This window comes from Lonchura striata, chromosome 5, assembly GCF_046129695.1.
Source record: "Lonchura striata isolate bLonStr1 chromosome 5, bLonStr1.mat, whole genome shotgun sequence".
NCBI classification, from domain to species: domain Eukaryota; kingdom Metazoa; phylum Chordata; class Aves; order Passeriformes; family Estrildidae; genus Lonchura; species Lonchura striata.
The window spans coordinates 71,489,896-71,511,681 of record NC_134607.1 but is presented as its reverse complement, the minus strand read 5'-3'; the positions used below and the strand labels follow the sequence as shown (position 1 = coordinate 71,511,681).

General features: G+C 50.2%; 1 protein-coding gene across 2 annotated transcripts; it reads right to left on the bottom strand.

Moving 5' to 3' along the window:
- Positions 1 to 751: 751 nt before the first annotated feature.
- On the bottom strand, positions 752 to 21,401 carry SLC35B4 (solute carrier family 35 member B4). Of its 2 annotated transcripts, XM_077783709.1 has the most exons (11): positions 21,231 to 21,401; positions 15,569 to 15,682; positions 14,970 to 15,072; positions 13,646 to 13,695; positions 11,970 to 12,051; positions 10,119 to 10,179; positions 9,631 to 9,740; positions 9,373 to 9,448; positions 8,619 to 8,694; positions 4,918 to 5,104; positions 752 to 909 (listed from the first exon to the last, which is right to left on the bottom strand). In XM_077783709.1, the coding sequence occupies exons 1-11, from the start codon at positions 21,305 to 21,307 to the stop codon at positions 838 to 840; spliced, it is 1,008 nt and encodes a 335-aa protein (XP_077639835.1). In that variant the 5' UTR covers positions 21,308 to 21,401; the 3' UTR covers positions 752 to 837. The 2 variants fall into 2 exon arrangements, with proteins under 2 accessions (XP_077639835.1, XP_077639836.1); XM_077783710.1 differs by lacking the exon at positions 752 to 909 and having other exon boundaries at positions 4,121 to 5,104.
- Between the last annotated feature and the right edge of the window lie 385 nt (positions 21,402 to 21,786).

Sequence of the window (21,786 nt, the reverse complement as noted above, 5' to 3'; positions counted from 1 at the left end):
CTGGGAGAACCTCAAATTCTGATGGTTTGAGGATCTGAGCCTTTTTTGCAGAACATGAAATTTGGATGGATGAAGAACTTCAGTCTTTTTGGAGAACCTCAATTTCTCATGGTTTGAGATTTTGAGTCTTTTTTTGGAGAATCTTAAATTCTGCTTTGAGATTTTGAATCTTTTTGGAGAACCACAAATTCTAATGGTTTGAGGATTTGAATCTGTTTGGAGAACTTTAAATTCTGATTGGAGGATTTCAATTTTTCTGGGAGAACCCCAGATTCTGATATTTTGATGATTTAAAGTCTTCTGGAGAACCTCAAACTCTGATTTGAGATTTTGAGTTTTCTGGAGAACCTCAAACTCTGGTTTGAGATTTTGAGTTTTCTGGAGAACCTCAAACTCTGGTTTGAGATTTTGAGTTTTCTGGAGAACCTCAAACTCTGGTTTGAGATTTTGAGTTTTCTGGAGAACCTCAAACTCTGATTTGAGATTTTGAGTTTTCTGGGAGAACCTCAAACTCTGATTTGAGATTTTGAGTTTTCTGGAGAACCTCAAACTCTGATTTGAGATTTTGAGTTTTCTGGGAGAACCTCAAATTCTGATGGTTTGAGGATCTGAGCCTTTTTTGCAGAACATGAAATTTGGATGGATGAAGAACTTCAGTCTTTTTGGAGAACCTCAGTTTCTCATGGTTTGAGATTTTGAGCCTTTTTTGGAGAACCTTAAATTCTGCTTTGAGATTTTGAATCTTTTTGGAGAACCTCAGATTCTGATGAAGATTTGAGTCTTGCCTGAGACCCCAAACCTGGACAGTTGTGCAGATTTCAGTTTTGCTGGGAGATCTCAAAATCCCGAATTTCCTCCTCCCCAGCTGCTCCAGGCTCCCACTGGCGCTGGATTTAGGGCATTTCCAACCTAAAAAATTCCATTATACCATTAATTTTCCAGCCACCAGCAAAGCACAAAATGAGACACAAACCCAACAGCCTTTGAAGAGGAAACGGATTTATTTTGCTTTTAAAAAACCAACCCAAAACCCCACCTGGAACCCAACCAGCCACCCCAAAAGCGGTCGGGCTCCTCCTGTCCAGCCTCTGCTCAAAAATAGGTGCTCTGATCTCTACACAAACATTAAAACCCAACTAATCAGCCTGGAGGGGGAGCCTGGGTTTAATTAATTTTGGCTAACGAGGCCCTTCTGCCTGGACCTTTCCTGCTCTGTGCTCCGGCAGGGAAGGAATTGCTGCCACTCCTGCGACTCCAGAAATATTCCAAACGCACTGATCACGCCGGGAAGTTAAAAAAAAAAAAATTAACTTTTTTTTTTTTAAAAGTTAATTTACGAAAGCAACAAACAGCAACGAACAACCCAGGGTTGATGTGCTGGGAGTGAAAAGCACGTGGTAAAAAAAAAAACCCAAAAACCAAAAAAAAAACCAAAAAACAGGAGTGCCCAAATCCCCCAAATATTCCCACAGGAATTGGGGACAACATGCAAGGTCCTGGAGAGGAAGAGTGACCCAGAGGATGCACAGAATGTTACACCTGGGAGCAGCTCCGTGCCAGCTCTGCTCTGTCCTGGATCCAACCATCCCTGGATAAAACAATTCCTGGATCCAACCATCCCTGGATCCTGCAATCCCTGGATAAAACCATCCCTGGATAAAACAATCCCTGGATAAAACAATCCCTGGATCCAACCATCCCTGGATAAAACAATCCCTGGATCCTACAATCCCTGGATCCAACAATCCCTGGATCAAACAATCCCTGGATCCTGCAATCCCTGGATCCAACCATCCCTGGATAAAACAATCCCTGGATCCAACAATCCCTGGATAAAACAATCCCTGGATCCAACAATCCCTGGATCCTGCAATCCCTGGATCCTGCAATCCCTGGATCCTGCAATCCCTGGATCCTGCAATCCCTGGATCCAACAATCCCTGGATAAAACAATCCCTGGATCCTACAATCCCTGGATCAAACAATCCCTGGATCAAACAATCCCTGGATCCTGCAATCCCTGGATCCTGCAATCCCTGGATCCAACAATCCCCGGATAAAACAATCCCTGGATCAAACAATCCCTGGATCCTGCAATCCCTGGATCCTGCAATCCCTGGATCCTGCAATCCCTGGGTAAAACAATCCCTGGATCCAACAATCCCTGGATCCAACAATCCCTGGATCCAACAATCCCTGGATCCAACAATCCCTGGATCCTGCAATCCCTGGATCCAACAATCCCTGGATCCAACAATCCCTGGATCCTGCAATCCCTGGATCCAACAATCCCTGGATCCAACAATCCCTGGATCCAACAATCCCTGGATAAAACAATCCCTGGATCCTGCAATCCCTGGATCCTGCAATCCCTGGATCCAACAATCCCTGGATCCAACAATCCCTGGATCCAACAATCCCTGGATAAAACAATCCCTGGATCCAACAATCCCTGGATCCTGCAATCCCTGGATCCAACAATCCCTGGATCCAACAATCCCTGGATCCAACAATCCCTGGATAAAACAATCCCTGGATCCTACAATCCCTGGATCCTGCAATCCCTGGATCCAACAATCCCTGGATCCAACAATCCCTGGATCCTGCAATCCCTGGATCCAACAATCCCTGGATCCAACAATCCCTGGATCCTGCAATTCCTGGATCCAACAATCCCTGGATCCAACAATCCCTGGATCCAACAATCCCTGGATCCTGCAATCCCTGGATCCTGCAATCCCTGGATAAAACAATCCCTGGATCCAACAATCCCTGGATCCTGCAATCCCTGGATCCTGCAATCCCTGGATCCTACAATCCCTGGATAAAACAATCCCTGGATCCAACAATCCCTGGATAAAACAATCCCTGGATCCAACAATCCCTGGATCCTGCAATCCCTGGATCCTGCAATCCCTGGATCCTGCAATCCCTGGATCCTGCAATCCCTGGATCCTGCAATCCCTGGATAAAACAATCCCTGGATCCAACAATCCCGGGATAACAAGACCTGTGGATCCAACAATCCCTGGATAAAACAATCCCTGGATCCAACAATCCCTGGATCCAACAATCCCTGGATCCAACAATCCCTGGATCCTGCAATCCCTGGATCCAACAATCCCTGGATCCAACAATCCCTGGATCCAACAATCCCTGGATCCTGCAATCCCTGGATCCTGCAATCCCTGGATCCTGCAATCCCTGGATACAACAATTCCTGGATACAACAATCCCTGGATCCTGCAATCCCTGGATCCTGCAATCCCTGGATAAAACAATCCCTGGATCCAACAATCCCTGGATCCTGCAATCCCTGGATCCTGCAATCCCTGGATCCTACAATCCCTGGATAAAACAATCCCTGGATCCTACAATCCCTGGATCCAACAATCCCTGGATCCAACAATCCCTGGATCCTGCAATCCCTGGATAAAACAATCCCTGGATCCAACAATCCCTGGATCCAACAATCCCTGGATAAAACAATCCCTGGATAAAACCCCACTGGCCTTGAGTTACAGCTCCGGTGTTTCCCCACCATGTTTGATCTCTGAAGAACCTCACCACTTACTCCCAGTTCCCAAAATCCTTCATCCCGAATTTCTGCTGGCTTCCCCACCTCCCCGATCCCAGCTGAAGCTCCGTGTGAAGAGCCTGGAAGATGAAAATCAGGGATCCTTCCAGAAGCCACCACAAACAGCTGGAACAACACCTGACCTACACCAGGTCAGCCTCCCTGTCCACGAAATCCCTGGAAAAATCCCATGGCACTTGAAATTCAGCTGTTTCAGGCTCAGGAAAAACAGAAACTGGGAATTAAAAAAAAATCCTTCCGGATATCAGGATGGAGCTGCAGGTCCTGGCAGCGCCTCGCTGGCTCTGCGTGGGATGGAATTCCCTTTTCCCACACCAGGATTTGGGGCTGGGGCTAAACCAGTGCCTCCAGCACATCATGGAGCTTTTCCCTTTTCCCACTCTGCCTCCCAGCAAGGATGAGGGCAGGAAAAGCTGGGAAGGGGATTATCCCAGGGAGCTGATAGAAATCAGCAGTAAAAATAGAGGGAGGAAGTTTTGGAAAGGTGGCCTTGGCTCAGGGAATGCCTGGGAGGAAAAGTGCTGTCATTCATCACTTTGGGATTTATTTCCTTGTTTTTCCTTTGCTATCAAACCCCCTCCATCCCTCCTGGATAACTGTCCCAGCTGAGCAGCACGGGAACAAGGTGCTGCTCCAGGAAAACTGCAGGGAAGCTCCAGGAAAAGCAGCCAGGGGTGACACTGAGGGACAGGCTGGCACAAAAGCCATGAGGAAGCTGATCCCAAGGGATGGCAGGAGAGCTGGGAGAGGAAACCCAGCCCCTCTCAGGATCCACTGGGCGGACTGGGAGATTCAGCTGGGGCTGTATCCCACATCCTCCCAGCACAGGGATCAGGGATTCCCACTGGAATGGGGCTCGGCCATCAGCTCCAGACACCAGGACAATGAAAGGATGGCACCAGACTGGCTCAGGGTCCAGCTGCTCCAAGGCAACAGCATGGAAGATGGGCTCCCAACAAAGCCCTGGATCAGCTGCTCCTTAAAAAGGGTTATTCCAATGGAAAAAAAAAAAAAAAAAAAAAGGAGGAAAAATTGGAAGCAAAAGGGGTCACATAAAAAAATGCCGACTCGCAAAATGTACCTGGATTGTTCCTCCATAATCCTTCCCCCAAGTTCCCAGCGGAGGATCCTCATTCTCCCAGGAGCTTGGCACAGCCAACACCTCCCCTGTTATAAAAACACCCCCTGGGAGGGGGCAGCTCCCTGCTGCTCTGCTCTGGAAAAACACCAAAATCCCTGCGGGAAAATCCCTGGATTCACTCCCCCTTGGGCCGGCCGCGGCGGCAGCGCGCCAGGAGGGGCCCGAGGCTGTTCCACACCTCGGTGTACATCAGGGTGCCCACGAAGACGAAGGCGGTGCCCAGCCAGTGCCAGCCCGTGAAGGGGTTCTGGAAGTAGAGGATGGAGAAGATGAGGCTGACGAACTTGCGGAGCGTCACCACCAGGGTGACCGTGAGGGACGTGCACTCCGTGGTCAGGATGAAGACGCCGCGGATGCAGACGTACCTGGGAGCCGGAGCTAAGGGGTGGACACGGGGGATTCCCTCTGGGAATGGGCAGCCTGCTGTGGGTGAGGGAAATTCCCTCCTGGGATCAGCTGGGAACGGGACACCACAAACTCAGGGAAACCCCAAATCTCAGACTCCCCTACTGGAGCAGCCAGGACTGAGCTGGACAACGGAAGCTCCAAACTCCTCCATTTCCATGGAGCAGAAGCCCCAAAATCCCAGAACAAACCAGGTTGGAGAAGACCTTTGAGATCATTGAGTCCAACCTAAAAAACAGAACTTCCTTTTCCCGGTATTTCTGGAGTTACACCACCAGCAGCTCCCAAGGGCAGGGAAGCCTCCAAGGATTCATCTTCTCCTGGGAGCAGGAGGTAAGGGATAGTGGGGATGGACACGGGGGATTCCCTCTGGGAATGGGCAGCCTGCTGTGGGTGAGGGAAATTCCCTCCTGGGATCAGCTGGGTTGGAACAGGACACCACAAACTCAGGGACATCCCAAATCTCCTTGTTTCCCCACTGTGTCGGCAATCCCTGCCACAGAGCCAAGGGAAACTCCAAACTCCTCCATTTCCATGGAGCAGAAGTCCCAAAATCCTAAAAAAAACAGGTTGGAGAAGACCTTTGAGATCATTGAGTCCAACCTAAAAAACAGAACTTCCTTTTCCCGGTATTTCTGGAGTTACACCACCAGCAGCTCCCAAGGGCAGGGAAGCCTCCAAGGATTCATCTTCTCCTGGGAGCAGGAGGTAAGGGATACAGGGGATGGACACGGGGGATTCCCTCTGGGAATGGGCAGCCTGCTGTGGGTGGGGGAAATTCCCTCCTGGGATCAGCTGGGAATGGGACACCACAAACTCAGGGACATCCCAAATCTCCTTGTTTCCCCACTGTGTCGGCAATCCCTGCCACAGAGCCAAGGGAAACTCCAAACTCCTCCATTTCCATGGAGCAGAAGCCCCAAAATCCCAGAACAAACCAGGCTGGAAAAGACCTTTGAGATCATCGAGTCCAACCTAAAAAACAGAAATTCCCTTTCCTGGTATTTTTGGAGTTACACCACCAGGAGCCCCTGAGGCTTTAGGAAGCCTCCAAGGCTTTAGGAAGCCTCCAAGGCTTTAGGAAGCCTCCAAGGCTTTAGAAAGCCTCCAAGGCTTTAGGAAGCCTCCAAGGCTTTAGGAAGCCTCCAAGGATTCAGGAAGCCCCCAAGGCTTTAGGAACCCTCCAAGGATTCAGGAACCCTCCAAGGATTCAGGAACCCTCCAAGGATTTAGGAAGCCTCCAAGGATTCAGGAAGCCTCCAAGGCTTTAGGAACCCTCCAAGGCTTTAGGAAGCCTCCAAGGCTTTAGGAAGCCTCCAAGGCTTTAGGAACCCTCCAAGGCTTTAGGATCCCTCCAAGGCTTTAGGAACCCTCCAAGGCTTTAGGAACCCTCCAAGGCTTTAGGAACCCTCCAAGGATTCAGGAAGCCTCCAAGGCTTTAGGATCCCTCCAAGGCTTTAGGAACCCTCCAAGGCTTTAGGAACCCTCCAAGGCTTTAGGATCCCTCCAAGGCTTTAGGAAACCTCCAAGGATTCAGGAAGCCTCCAAGGCTTTAGGAAGCCTCCAAGGATTTAGGAACCCTCCAAGGATTTAGGAAGCCTCCAAGGATTTAGGAACCCTCCAAGGCTTTAGGAAGCCTCCAAGGATTTAGGAACCCTCCAAGGATTTAGGAAGCCTCCAAGGATTTAGGAAGCCCCCAAGTCTTTAGGAACCCTCCACAGATTTAGGAAGCCCCCAAGGCTTTCAGAAGCAAGGCTTTAGGAAGCCTCCAAGGCTTTAGGAACCCTCCAAGGCTTTAGGAAGCCTCCAAGGCTTTAGGAAGCCTCCAAGGCTTTAGGAAGCCTCCAAGGCTTTAGGAAGCCTCCAAGGCTTTAGGAAGCCTCCAAGGATTCAGGAAGCCTCCAAGGCTTTAGGAACCCTCCAAGGCTTTAGGAAGCCTCCAAGGCTTTAGGAAGCCTCCAAGGCTTTAGGAACCCTCCAAGGCTTTAGGATCCCTCCAAGGCTTTAGGAAGCCTCCAAGGCTTTAGGATCCCTCCAAGGCTTTAGGAACCCTCCAAGGATTCAGGAAGCCTCCAAGGCTTTAGGAAGCCTCCAAGGATTTAGGAACCCTCCAAGGATTTAGGAAGCCTCCAAGGATTTAGGAAGCCCCCAAGTCTTTAGGAACCCTCCACAGATTTAGGAAGCCCCCAAGGCTTTAGGAACCCTCCAAGGATTTAGGAACCCTCCAAGGCTTTCAGAAGCAAGGCTTTAGGAAGCCTCCAAGGCTTTAGGAACCCTCCAAGGCTTTAGGAAGCCTCCAAGGCTTTAGGAAGCCTCCAAGGCTTTAGGAAGCCTCCAAGGCTTTAGGAACCCTCCAAGGCTTTAGGAAGCCTCCAAGGCTTTAGGAAGCCTCCAAGGCTTTAGGAACCCTCCAAGGATTTAGGAAGCCTCCAAGGCTTTAGGAAGCCTCCAAGGCTTTAGGAAGCCTCCAAGGCTTTAGGAAGCCTCCAAGGCTTTAGGAACCCTCCAAGGCTTTAGGAAGCCTCCAAGGCTTTAGGAAGCCTCCAAGGCTTTAGGAACCCTCCAAGGATTTAGGAAGCCTCCAAGGCTTTAGGAAGCCTCCAAGGCTTTAGGAACCCTCCAAGGATTTAGGAAGCCTCCAAGGCTTTAGGAAGCCTCCAAGGCTTTAGGAACCCTCCAAGGATTTAGGAAGCCTCCAAGGCTTTAGGAAGCCCCCAAGTCTTTAGGAAGCCCCCAAGGATTTAGGAAGCCCCCAAGTCTTTAGGAACCCTCCACGGATTTAGGAAGCCCCCAAGGCTTTAGGAACCCTCCAAGGATTTAGGAACCCTCCAAGGCTTTCAGAAGCAAGGCTTTAGGAACCCTCCAAGGCTTTAGGAAGCCTCCAAGGCTTTAGGAAGCCTCCAAGGCTTTAGGAAGCCTCCAAGGCTTTAGGAACCCTCCAAGGATTTAGGAACCCTCCAAGGCTTTAGGAACCCTCCAAGGATTTAGGAACCCTCCAAGGCTTTAGGAAGCCTCCAAGGCTTTAGGAACCCTCCAAGGCTTTAGGAACCCTCCAAGGCTTTAGGAAGCCCCCAAGGCTTTAGGAACCCTCCAAGGCTTTAGGAAGCCTCCAAGGCTTTAGGAACCCTCCAAGGATTTAGGAACCCTCCAAGGCTTTAGGAAGCCTCCAAGGCTTTAGGAACCCTCCAAGGCTTTAGGAACCCTCCAAGGCTTTAGGAAGCCTCCAAGGATTTAGGAACCCTCCAAGGCTTTAGGAAGCCTCCAAGGCTTTAGGAAGCCTCCAAGGATTCAGGAAGCCCCCAGAGCTTTAGGATCCCTCCTAGGATTTAGGAAGCCTCCAAGGATTCAGGAAGCCCCCAAGGATTCAGGAAGCCCCCAAGGCTTCAGGAAGCCCCCAAGGCTTCAGGAAGGCAGCCCCAGTCCCCCCAGTCCCACGTGCCACCCCACAAGGGGTGGGATCAGGATCAAGGATACTGGGTGACGACGTTCATGAGGAGGTAGAACCACATGATTGGCAGGGTGAGGCCGATCACCGGCACCCGGAACAGCTCTGCAGGGAAAAAGGATGGGATGAGGTCACTGCTTCAGGAGCCTCTCTCCTTGCCAGGACTAACCATGGTCCTGCAGCCCTACACTGCCCTCCTGCTTGCAATTCCAGAGGGAAAAATGGAATATAAGGAAAAATATTAGGAGAAAAGCTCTGTTTTGCTCTCCTGGGTCAGAGCTCTCGTGCTGGAGGAATCCACTCTGCTCCCACAGCAAATCCTGGGGAACACCAGCAAAGAAAATCCCAGCAGGTCCATGCTTACATCCCTTATTGAGGATTAGGTCCTGGTATTCCCATTTCTGAGCCACCACGTTCCTTTTCCCAGGGATCACTCTTGGATGTGGCTGGTGTGTGGGAATTAGTTAGAAACTTGGGCTTTAATCATGGAATTATGGAATGGTTCCTTAAATTCCATATTCCCATCCGTGGCAGGGACACCTCCCACTGTCCCAGGCTGCTCCAGCCCCAGTGTCCAACCTGCCCTTGGACATTCCAGGGATCCAGGGGCAGCCCCAGCTGCTCTGGCAATTCCAGCCCAGCCAGGAATTCCTTCCTGCAAATTCCTCAAAATTCAAAAGGCTTGGAACACCCCAAGCTGCCAGCATGCACCACTGCAGGAAGGGAACTTCCCACAGGATTTTTCCAGAGGCTGGGAAGGCCCAGGAGCAGCCCAGCACTCACCAGACTGGCTGAAGAGCACGGCGTGCTGGTAAATGTTGGGAGCCAGGAGCAGGAATCCAGGGAGCGGCAACGCGTGCTGGGGGGGAGAAACAAATCCATGGTGGGATCAGGGGATGGGAATCCACCCCAATTCCCTGCTGGAAAGCAGCTGGATCTCAGCAGGCTCCTCACTGCCCCATCCTGGCAGGGTGGGATCCTTTTTGTGCCCAATCCAGGAGTGGAAAGGACCTTGGAGCAGGGAGAGCCCCAGGGACTCACGTTGTAGAACAGGGCCTCCTTGGAGTGCTTCCCAAATTTCTTGTACAGCATCTCCTGGAAAATCCCCATCCTGGCAGACATCAGCAGGGCGAAGGTGAGGGCAGCAATACCTGGAAGGGAAGCACAGCCCTGCAGCTTCAACTCACCAAATTTGGCTTTCAGGGGCAAAAAAAAAAACGAAAAAAACAAACAAACTGCCCAGACTTGGTAAGAAAACTGATAACAATTCCAGGGTTTGACTACAGGCATCCAAGAGATCCCGTAAAAATACCAGGGATGCACTTTGTGCCACTACTGATAATAATCAATCCCAGATTTCCCAAAGAGTCACCAACAGAGCCAGGGTGGAGGGAGAAAACCACACTTTAAAGCCTCCTCCATGAATTGTTGTGCAGAAGGAACACCTGGAGCAGCCCCAGCCCCTCTTCCTTTCGCCAAGAGAATTCCAAGAATCCTGCCAGGATCCCAGAAATGCGAGCCTCACATACCTAGCAACCACCAGAGGAAAGCCTGGGGTCCATCCTCTTCATTTAAGCTGGAGTCAGATGCCTGAAGGGAGACACAAAGTCACCAAGAGCCACCAGGCCCCTGCAGCAGCCACAGGCTTCCCACGCTGCTCCAGGGAATGCAGAGATTCCAGCAAAAAAAAAAAAAATAATAATCAGGATTGTTCCTGAAAGGAAGGGCCTGGTTTGATGAGACTGAACTCTTTTAACCACAAAAATAATCAGGGTCCCTTTTCAAGCTCCCAAAGCCAGCCCAATCCCAGCTTCCTGTGTCCTCACTCCCAGGTTGCTGTATCCTCATCCCATTCCCAGACTCCTGTGTCCTCAATCCCATTCCAAGGTTTTTGTATCCCCAGCCCATTCCCAGGTTCCTGTGCTCCCATCCCATTCCCACATTCTTGTGCTGCCATCTCATTTCTGGGTTCCTGTGCTCCCATCCCATTCCCAGGCTCCTGTGTCTCCATTCCCAGGTTCCTGTGTTCCCATCCCATTCCCACATTCCTGTGCTGCCATCTCATTCCTGGGTTCCTGTGCTCCCATCCCATTCCCATGTTCCTGTATCCCCATTCCCAGGTTCCTGTATCCCCATTCCTGGGTTCCTGTATCCCCATTCCTGGGTTCCTGTGCTCCCATCCCATTCCCAGGCTCCTGTGTCCCCCATTCCCACGTTCCTGTATCCCCATTCCCAGGTTCCTGTATCCCCATTCCCAGGTTCTTCTATCTCCATCCCATTCCCAGGTTCCTGTGTCCCCATTCCCAGGTTCCTGTGTCCCCATCCCATTCCCAGGTTCCTCTATCCCTATTTCCAGGTTCCTGTGTCTCCATTCCTGGGTTCCTGTGCTCCCATCCCATTCCCAGGTTCCTGTGTCTACATTCCCAGGTTCCTGTATCCCCATTCCCAGGTTCTTCTATCTCCATCCCATTCCCAGGTTCCTGTGTCCTCATTCCCAGGTTCCTGTGTTCCTGTGTCTCCATTCCCAGGTTCCCGTGCTCCCATCCCATTCCCGGGCTCCTGTGTCCCCATTCCCAGGGATGACTGTGTGGGAAGGAATAAGAGCTGTGGCCAAGCCCGTCAGGAGCTAAAACCAGACCTAAACCCAGGCTTGTGCTCAAGAAATGGATGAAATCCGGCCGAGGGCACAGCTCCAGCTGGATTTGCCTCAGCTCTTTCCCCGTGCTCCAGGGAAAATCAGATTTATTCACCTCTGCCACAGCTGCCAGCTCAACCCCGAATTCCAAACTGCTGGGAGCTGAAGTGGATTAACAGAGAGCCAAGGCCGCGGAGCCCAGCCCCTCCTCGGGTAAAAAGCTCGGAAATGATGGGAATTTGGAGCTCTGACAGCTCCCTTTCATTTCCAACCTCTCCGAGCTGGATTAAGTGCAGCCAATTTTCCCTTTCTGCCATTTTTTTGTCATCGGCTGACAGGGCCAGGCCGTGGGTGCTGACTCCGACTGCGTTCCGCATGGATTTGCTTCCCTCCTTCCTGCTCTCCCAGCACTGCCACTTTATTTAAGGGTCAGGGTGGATGACAACAGGAAAAATCCAGCCTGAAAGGCAAAAATTTCTTGTGGGATGGAAGGAGGGAAGATTTCTGATGGCTTTTTGTGGAGGATTCACTCTTTTCTGTTACCAAAAAAATGAGGTTTACTCCCAGCAAAAAGCAGCGTGAACAGGTGAAGAGACGCCTGAAATTAAAGAAATCCCCACAGGAAAATAAAACCAGGAGGAAAAGCTTTTTGGGGAGCGGATGTAGAGGTCGGAGACACCTCGCGTCTCCATGAAAAACCAGGCAAAGGGAATTCCTGAGGCTCCTGGTCCCTTCCCAGCCTTACCACTTGCTTGGCAGACATGAAGGTGCAGGTGAAGATGCCCAGGGACACCAGGGCTATGGAGCTGCACTTTGACACGCTGTACCTGCACGGGGACAAGGGACACGTCAGCGACCCCGCCGAGGTCCCGGGATATCCCGGGATATCCCGGATTCCAGGATAACGGGCACGCTGTACCTGCACGGGGACAAGGGACACGTCAGCGACCCCGCCAGGCGTCCCGGGATATCCCGGATTCCGGGATAACGGGCACGCTGTACCTGCACGGGGACAAGGGACACGCCACTGACCCCGCCGGGGTCCCTGCATCCCGGGATATCCCGGATTCCGGGATAACGGGCACGCTGTACCTGCACGGGGACAAGGGACACGCCACCGACCCCGCCGGGGTCCCTGCATCCCAGGATATCCCGGATTCCGGGATAACGGGCACGCTGCCCCTCCTGACCGGCCAGTCCAGCTGACTCCAGCTCAGCACCTCAGGGGGCTTTTCTCCCCACGTTTATCCCGGTTTATCCCAGCGCTTCTCCCAGTTTATCCCAGCGTTTCTCCCAGTTTATCCCAGCATTTCTCCCAGTTTATCCCACAACTCCGGCCTGGAGTCTGTGCAGGTACGGCTCAGCGTTATCAGCGTGTTATCAGTGTTATTAATGTGTTATCAGTGTGTTATTGATGTGTTATCAGTGTTATTAATGTGTTATCAGTGGGTTATCAGCATGTTATTGATGTGTTATCAGTGTGTTATTAATGTGTTATTAGTGTGTTATTAATGTGTTACCAGCATGTTATTAATGTGGTATCAGCATGTTATTGATGTGGTATCAGCGTGTTATCAGCATGTTATTAATATGTTATCAGTTATTGATGTGTTATCAGTGTGTTATTAACATGTTATCAGTGTGTTATTAATGTGTTATCAAGCATGTTATTGATGTGTTATCAGCATGTTATCAGCGTGTTATTAATGTGTTATCAGCGTGTTATTAATGTGTTATCAAGCATGTTATTGATGTGTTATCAGCATGTTATCAGTGTGTTATTAACGTGTTATCAGTATGTTATTGATGTGTTATCAGCATGTTATCAGCATGTTATTGATGTGTTATCAGCATGCTATCAATGTGTTATCAACATGTTATCAGCATGTTATTGCTGTGTTATCAGCACGTTATCAGCATGTTATTGATGTGTTTCCGGCATGTTATTGATGTGTTCTCAGCATGTTATCAGCGTGTTATTAACGTGTTATCAGCACGTTATCAGCATGTTATTGATGTGTTATCAGCGTGTTATTGATGTGTTCTCAGCATGTTATCAGCGTGTTATTAACGTGTTACCAGCACGTTATCAGCACTGCTGGAGCCACAGTCCCCAGCAGAAGGGAGGCACCGAGCTCCAGCCCAGCCGCAGCAGCACAGAATCCCGCAGGAGCACTTCCAGAACTGAACACAGAGGCTGCAGCTGTGGAAAATCTCTCCCCAGCCCAGAATTCCAGCCAGGACAGGAGGGAAGAGGTGCAAACGCAGGAGGAGCTATTCCAGCCTCCATGCCACGCTCCCTGTCCCAGTTTCCCAGCATTAAAATCAGAATATTTAACAGGAAAAATGATGGCACGAAACACCCAGCAGGATTTAATCCATGGCAGAGCATTCCCTAAAGGTAAGAAGTTTGTGATTTACCTTTTCTTCAGGATGATGATTCCTAGAGCCATGCTTGCTATCAGAGAACCCTGGGAAAAAAAAAAAAACAAAATAAAAACAGAAGGGAAAACCAAAACATGAGGTCAGCAGGCCAGAATTCCCCAGCTTGGGATGCTGCTCCCAAAGGAACACTGCAAACTCAGTGTGGTGGATACCAGAACACCAGGAGAAAAGCCACGTTTGAAGCAGGAAAACTGACAGGGAGAAGGTGCAGCTTCCTTGAGGTTGGATATTGGGAAAAATCTGCCCTGGAAGGGTTGTCCAGCCCTGGAGGGATTTCCAAGCCCTGTGGCACCTGGGACATGGGGCAGTGATGGCTTGGCAGTGCTGGGACTGGTTGGACTCCATGAGCTTAAAGTTCTTCTCCTGCCTCAATGATTCCATGATTCCCTTCATCCAGGAAAAGGGGAGAAGGTGAGCTGGCTCCCTTGGGAACAAGGACACTGGGCTGGGGACCTCCCCCTTATTTTTTTTTCAGAACATGGCCAAATCTTACTGGTTTAACTGGGACCAGGTCTCCTGCAGTGTGGGCTGGTTTTGAACCTCTCCCGATTCCAGATATTCCACCCCCAGGATGTGCTGTGGGAAAAGTGCTCCCACCAGGAGGTTTTGTTATTCCCAACAGCTGGGCCTCCATTTCCTTGGGGTTTAAGAGATCTTTTAGCCTGGCACTCATCCACACTTCAGTGAAGATGCAGTTTAATGGGTTTTTTTCCCAAAGCAAAGAACTGTGCAGGTGGATTAGGCCAAATCCCAAATCCCAAATCCATGCTCTCTGACCTGTAATGTTCAAGACATGGAACCACCTGGTGGCAGGGACAGCTGAATCCCTTTGGCCAACCAGAGTCTGGGATTGCTTTTGTCACTGCCACTTCCCCCTCAGCTCTGGAATTCCAAAGCCTGTCTGAGCCTGTTTCCCTGTCTATCCATTAAGCTGGAATTTAATGATCAACACCATTACGTGAAACCTTTGGAGCTGAGCTTTGGAGCGAGGCCGCGCTCCTGGAAATCCTGCTGGAATTCAGGATTTCCACAGGGGTTTGGTGCTCTCAGGACACATGGAACAGGGATGGCTGCAGCAGAAATGATGGAATGGGAGGAGGAGGAGGAGGAGGAGGAGGAGGAGGAGAAGGAGGAGAAGGAGGAGAAGGAGGAGAAGGAGGAGAAGGAGGAGAAGGAGGAGAAGGAGGAGAAGGAGGAGGAGGAGGAGGAGGAGAAGGAGAAGGAGAAGTAGAAGGAGGAGAAGAAGGAGAAGGAGGAGAAGGAGGAGAAGGAGGAGAAGGAGGAGAAGAAGGTAGCTCACCGAGCGGAAGATCATGTGCAGCGGCATCGCGATGTTCAGGTTCAGGGCGTAGTTATTGACCACGCTGACGGTGAAGAACATGGCCACCATGATGAAATAGTTCCTGAAACATGGAAAAATACGTGGGAGATGTGCAGGAGCCTCCCTGAGATGCTGAGAGACCCCTCAGGAAGGATCGTGGGATGCATGGAGAGGTTTGGAGCAGAGCAGTTTCCAGGTCTGTCACCAAGCTCATCCCCAGTGGAGAAATGTGAAGTGAATTTGGGTGATTTTCCAGGAAAACTTTCCCTTCCCACTCCCACCACACCAAATCCCAGAGATAAAAAGCTCTTGAAGCACAACAAACTCTTCCCTGTGCAAATCTCTGCCCTGTTCCTGTGACAGGGAAGGATCTGATGGCAATTTCCCATTAAAAATTAAAAACTGATAAACGAGTGGGGATTTTATCCAGCCTGACAACTTCCCAACGTGGCTCTGCAGATGCTGCAGGCTGGATGGGATTTCCACAGGATAAGTGGAAAAGCCACTTTATGAGAAGTTTTTTGGAGATAAAAGAGAGATCCAGGCCACTCCTGCTGGGGAAAACCTTGGGATTGTACCTGATGGGGATGGCCGGGCGCTTCCTCCCGAAGTTGGCCTCGAAGATGAAACCTTCCAGAGCAATGAACAGGAACTGGGAGAAGGTCACGATGTTCCCACATCCCGGGAACTGCCTGCAGGCAGGGAGAGACAGCATCAGAGCCATTCCAGGGAGAGCCAACACTGGGATCCAACAAAAGGAGGCAGCAGAGCCAGAATCCTGTCCCTTTTCCCAGAATCCTATCCTTCTTCCCAGAATCGCATCCCTTTTCCCAGACTCCTGTCCCTTTTCCCAGACTCCTGTCCCTTTTCCCAGACTCCTGTCCCTTTTCCCAGACTCCTGTCCCTTTTCCCAGAATCCTACCCCTTTTCCCAGAATCTCATCCCTTTTCCCAGACTCCTGTCCCTTTTCCCAGAATCCTATCCCTTTTCCCAGAATCTTATCCCTTTTCCCAGACTCCTGTCCCTTTTCCCAGAATCCTGTCCCTTTTTACAAAATCCTATCCCTTTTCCCAGAATCCTGTCCCTTTTACCAGAATCTTATCCCTTATCCTAGACTCCTGTCCCTTTTCCCAGAATCCTGTCCCTTTTCCCAGAATCCTGTCCCTTTTCCAAGACACCTGTCCCCTTTTCCCAGAATCCTACCCCTTTTCCCAGAATCTCATCCCTTTTCCAGAATCCTGTCCCTTTTCCCAGAATCCTGTCCCTTTTCCCAGACTCCTGTCCCTTTTCCCAGAATCCTATCCTTTTTCCAGAATCCTGTCCCTTTTACCAGAATCTTATCCCTTTTCCCAGACTCCTGTCCCCTTTTCCCAGAATCCTATCCCTTTTCCCAGAATCCTATCCTTTTCCCAGACTCCTATCCCTTTTCCCAGAATCCTATCCCTTTTCCCAGACTCCTGTCCCTTTTCCCAGAATCCTGTCCCTTTTTACAAAATCCTATCATTTTCTCCAGAATCCTATCCTTTTTCTCAGAATCCTACCCCTTTTCCCAGAATCCTATCTCTTTTCCCAGAATCCTATCCCTTTTCCCAGAATCCTATCCCTTTTCCCAGACTCCTATCCCTTTTTCCAGAATCCTACCCCTTTTTCCAGAATCTTATCCTTTTCTCCAGAATCCTATCCTTTTTCCCAGAACCCTACCCCTTTTTCCAGAACCCTACCCCTTTTTCCAGAATCCTACCCTTTTCCAGAATCCTATCCCTTTTCCCAGAATCCTATCCTTTTCTCCAGAATCCTATCCTTTTTCCCAGAATCCTACCCCTTTTTCCCGACTCCTATCCCTTTTCCAAGACTCCTGTCCCCTTTTTCCAGACTCCACCCCTTTTCCCAGAATCCTATCCTTTTTCCCAGAATCCAACCCCTTTTCCCAGAACGAGACCCACCCTGGAGAGGTTTTACTCAGGGTTTGTTCACCTGAGCTTGTGCAAACACCTGCGGAGTGTTTCCTCCAACATTTCCCAAGAGGAACTGGGAATGTTGGAGCAGTCAGGTCAGGGAGTGAAAGGAAAAACTGCTGGATCTCTCTCTTTCCCAGGAAAGTGGCTTTAGCAGGACTCTGTGTTTGTTAGAGGTCAGGGAATCTGAGGTAATCTGCCTTTCCAGGGGGAAAAGGCAGCTGGAAATTCAATATTCCTCATGCCTGCTGCAGCAGGGAAGGGCCAAGGTCGGGTCTGTGCTGGCAGAGTGTCCCTGGTTCAGATTTGCTCAATTTCCTCTAAAAAAGCTTCAGCTCCCCTGGGATTTCTGGATGCAAAAAAAAAAAAGAATTTTGGTTGTGAAGTCTAGAAGGGACCAAAACTCCTCACAGGAGCCCAAAAAAAGTCTTGGAAGAAATCCCACGTGACATCCACGGATCTTTTTAATGTGACAGCAACTGCTCCAGGCTTCCAAATCCACAAAATTTTGGCTGAGCTCAAAAGGGATCCTCTTAGTCCCTTTTTGTCCCCACTGGAGGGACCCAGGAGTGCAGAAATGCCACCAGCTCCGAGCAATCCAAGTGTTTATCCTGTGGGAGCAGGAATTCCACAATTCCACACCAGGGAATTCAAACAAACACTCCCTGAGGAGCTCTCGGGGAGCAGGGAAGGATTTCCTGGGAAGCAGAAGCTCAGAGGAGGCCGTGACAGGGCAGATAATGAGAAAGCTCGTGGGAGATGGAGGGATTTAGGGAATCTTTCCCTTTTTTTTTTCCTGGTGCAAGACAGAAACTGAGGCCAAGCATTCCTGGGAGAGCGCTGCTCCTCACGGAACATGCTGGATGCAGTTTTGCAGGATTCAAGGTGGGAAATGCCCTGGAAAACAGGAATTTCCAAGCTGCCTCCTCCAAATTCTCCTCTGTCACCCCACAGAGCTCTGAGGAGCAGCAGCCACCTGGGGAATGCAGGGCTGACCCAACAACACCTGGAAAAATCCACTTTTCCCTGCTTTTTCCAGAGATGGGCACCACCCTCAGGCACTTCCCTGTGCCCACCTGCCAATTCTTCTTCCCAGAAGAAGAATTATCCATAAAAACTTCATTATCCATAAAAACTTCATTATCCATAAAACTTCAGCTCCGAGGCTGAAAGGTTCAAAAGTTCCTGGGAGGAAGAGACCTCGAAGCAGAGCCAGAAGCTCCAGGATTGCAAATCTTATCTCCAAGCCTTATCTCCAAGCTTTCACCTCCAGAGGGGATCACAAGGAGCTGGAAACCCGGGATAAAACCCAAGGATGGGCTTTGCCTCCTCCCAAATCACAGAGCCCTGGACATGGCCCCATTTTATCAGCAGTGTTGGCACTCGGGGTTTTGTGCTGGCTGATAAGACACAGCTAAAAAAGGGCTCCTTCTTTGGCTCACAATCCTCACTCAGATCCACCTAAAAACGAGATAAATTTGGATCTATCAACCCAAGATCTGCTTCAGCTGCAGACAGCCAAAAAAGTCCTCCCAGCAAGAAGTTTCCCTGCTCTCTCTCCTACTCCACCACATGTAAAGGGAGAAAATCTGATTTTTTGGGCCTTATTTACATCCTTTCCACAGCAATTTGAGCCTCTAAAATCAAGAAATTTGAGACTGCTTGTTCTGCCTCCCCAGCCCAGCAGAAATATTTCTCTTCTCTCCTCTGCAGCCACTCTCCACACGTTTAAACTGTTTTGTCTGCCCTCAGGTATTTCCAGACTAAACACTTCTAATTCCTTGGCTTTCCTTATAAATCCTGAGCAAATTTCTTCCCAATCACCTTTGCTACTCCTCACCAACCTGGTCACTGCCTTTTCCCGGGATTCTGCTCCAGGATTTTGCTTGTTATTGGGAATATTCATCTGCAAGAGGAATTTTTCCTTCCAAAACCCAACAAAATAATTTGTGTTATCCCAGTTTTGGGACTAAAGGTGATCAGGGTGAGTAAAAGGAACAGGAACTGAGCAGTTGGAATTTTTAGGAATGGAGGAATTTTTAAAGTGGATGAGAGGTGCTGCTTGAAAGAAGGTTTTGTGTGAAAAGCAGCTTTCCCTTGATGTCTGCAATTGGATTTCTGGAATTTGCTCCTCTGGGCTTGAGTCACCTTTGAATAATTCAGTCTTTGAACAGGGCCAAATGTTTTGGTTTAAGGTTTGCTTGGGGGAGACCTGAGTGGAAAAAAAAGCCAAATCCAAAGGTTTGGTTTTTTTTTTGCTTCCAAAGGGTTCAGCCCTCCTCTGTCACTGATGCTGCAACACAAACCAGGCAGGAAATCAGAGGTTGGAATAATCCCCGAGAGAAAAAACAGCTCCTCACACAAACTCCTTGATTTATCCAGGGATTGTGCACCTGAATCCCGTATTGGAGCAAATATCCCAACTGCTGGATTTTGCAGTCCCTTTTTCCTTTAATAATCTGGGCTGATTTTGGAAGCTGGAGTGCACTGAGGGCTCAGGGGTGCAGCCCCACACTGACTCGCTGGGATTTTACACGCCCAACCAGTTCAGGCATCACTTTTTTCCCAGTCAGGTCTTCCCAGCTTTCTGAACAGTCTTTTCCCAAGCTTCCAGCCTTGGGTGAGGAAGGTGAGATCCCCAAAAACACCAGGGTGAGGAAAGTGAAATCCCCAAAATTATCAGGGTGAGTGAAGAAGGTGAGATCCCCAAAAACATCGGGGTGGGAAAGGTGAGATCCCCAAAATTATCAGGGTGAGTGAAGGAGGTGAGATCCCCAAAAACACCAGGGTGAGGAAAGTGAAATCCCCAAAATCAACTGGGTGAGTGAGGAAGGTGAGATCCCAAAAAATACCAGGGTGGGAAAGGTGAGATTCCCAAAATTATCAGGGTGAGTGAAGAAGGTGAGATCCCCAAAAACACCAGGGTGAGGAAAGTGAAATCCCCAAAATTATCAGGGTGAGTGAGGAAGGTGAGATCCCAAAAAATACCAGGGTGAGTGAAGAAGGTGAGATCCCCAAAAACATCGGGGTGGGAAAGGTGAGATCCCCAAAATTATCAGGGTGAGTGAAGGAGGTGAGATCCCCAAAAACACCAGGGTGAGGAAAGTGAAATCCCCAAAATCAACTGGGTGAGTGAGGAAGGTGAGATCCCAAAAAATACCAGGGTGGGAAAGGTGAGATTCCCAAAATTATCAGGGTGAGTGAAGAAGGTGAGATCCCCAAAAACATCAGGATGAGGAAGGTGAGATCCCTAAAAACATCAAGGTGAGGAAGGTGAGATCCCAAAAAACATCAGGGTGGGAAAGGTGAGATTCCCAAAATTATCAGGGTGAGTGAAGAAGGTGAGATCCCCAAAAACACCAGGCTGAGGAAGGTGAGAATCCCCCCAAAATTATCAGGGTGAGAGAGGAAGGTGTGATCCCCCAAAAACATCAGGGTGAGTGAAGAAGGTGAAATTCCCAAAATCATCAGGGTGAGTGAGGAAGGTGAGATTCCCCAAAAACATCAGGGTGGGAAAGGTGAGATTCCCAAAATTATCAGGGTGAGTGAGGAAAGTGAGATCCCCAAAAATCATCAGCCTCCAATCTGAGAGTTCAAGGGGACTCGGTGACTTTGCAGAGCAACGATTCCAGGTGGAAAACATTCCAAGAGCCCAAGCTGGGATTTCCAGGTGGAAAACATTCCCTGGAATGTCCCCAGGGGCAGCTCCTGCCTTGTCCCTGGGATCTGAGCGCTGGGACAGGGTGGGATGGGGACATCCCCTAGCCGGGACACATTATTTAGTCATTTATTTGGATGTCACATAATTGACATGAACTGAGCTATAAATGAATTTAATTTCGATTTTAATGGGAGTGAATTTTATGATTAAATCTCTCTCCACAACTCCCTGACAGGAGGATGGAGCGAGGTGGGAGTCAGGCTCTTTTCCCAAGGAATAAGGGACAGGATGGGAGAAAAGGGGGAAAAAAACCCCAAACCCCAAAAAGCTTCCTGAGCTGACATTTTAGGGTTATTTTCACACTGAAGCACTTAAAAAAAAAAAAAAATTTAAAAAAATTTTAAAAAGCGATGATTTAGCGATGATTTCGCTCTGGGCTCTTCCATGAGGGGGCACCGAGGCCTGAGGGTGTTCAAACCCCCTCAGCGCCCCAAATCCCCCAAACCCACCCCGGCCCTGCTGCTGAATTCATCCCCTCACACCCCCGAGGGACCCCATTCCAAGAGGATCACGCCGATCCCGACCCTTTATCCCTTTATCCCGCCTTTCTCCGCGGCCCCGCACCTGGCCAGCAGCTCCAGGAACACCACGTTGCTGCAGCAGCCGCCGAACACCAGCCCCACCGCCACGGCCGGGTGCATGGCGCCGCTCCGGGCAACCAGGCGGCTTCCCGGGCCGCGGCCGCATCCCGATCCCGGGATCCCGCCTCGATCCCGGGATCCTGCCCCGCTTCCTCCTCCGGCCGCCGGGCGTTCGCCGCCCGCCCGCCGCCGCCGCGGGGACTATAACTCCCGGCAGGCTCCGCGCCGCCGCAGCGCGGCGCCCGGCGGGCACCCAGGGCGGGGCACTATGGGAGTTGTAGTTCTGGGGTGGAATGGCGGCGCTGAGGCGGCGTCAGGGGGAGGCGCGGCCCCGGCGCTGTTTGTGGTGAGGAGCGGCCCGTAAGTGACTTTTTGGGGTTATTTAGTGACCCTAAAACGCCAGTTGGAGGCACTTCCTAAGGATTCTGTGCCGAAGAAGCTGTTCGCTGTTCAAAATAATAATTACTGTTGAAAGAGAGAGCTGGGAATGTTCCCCTGGAGAGGAGAGGGATCCAGGGAGAGCTTCCAGCACATTCCAG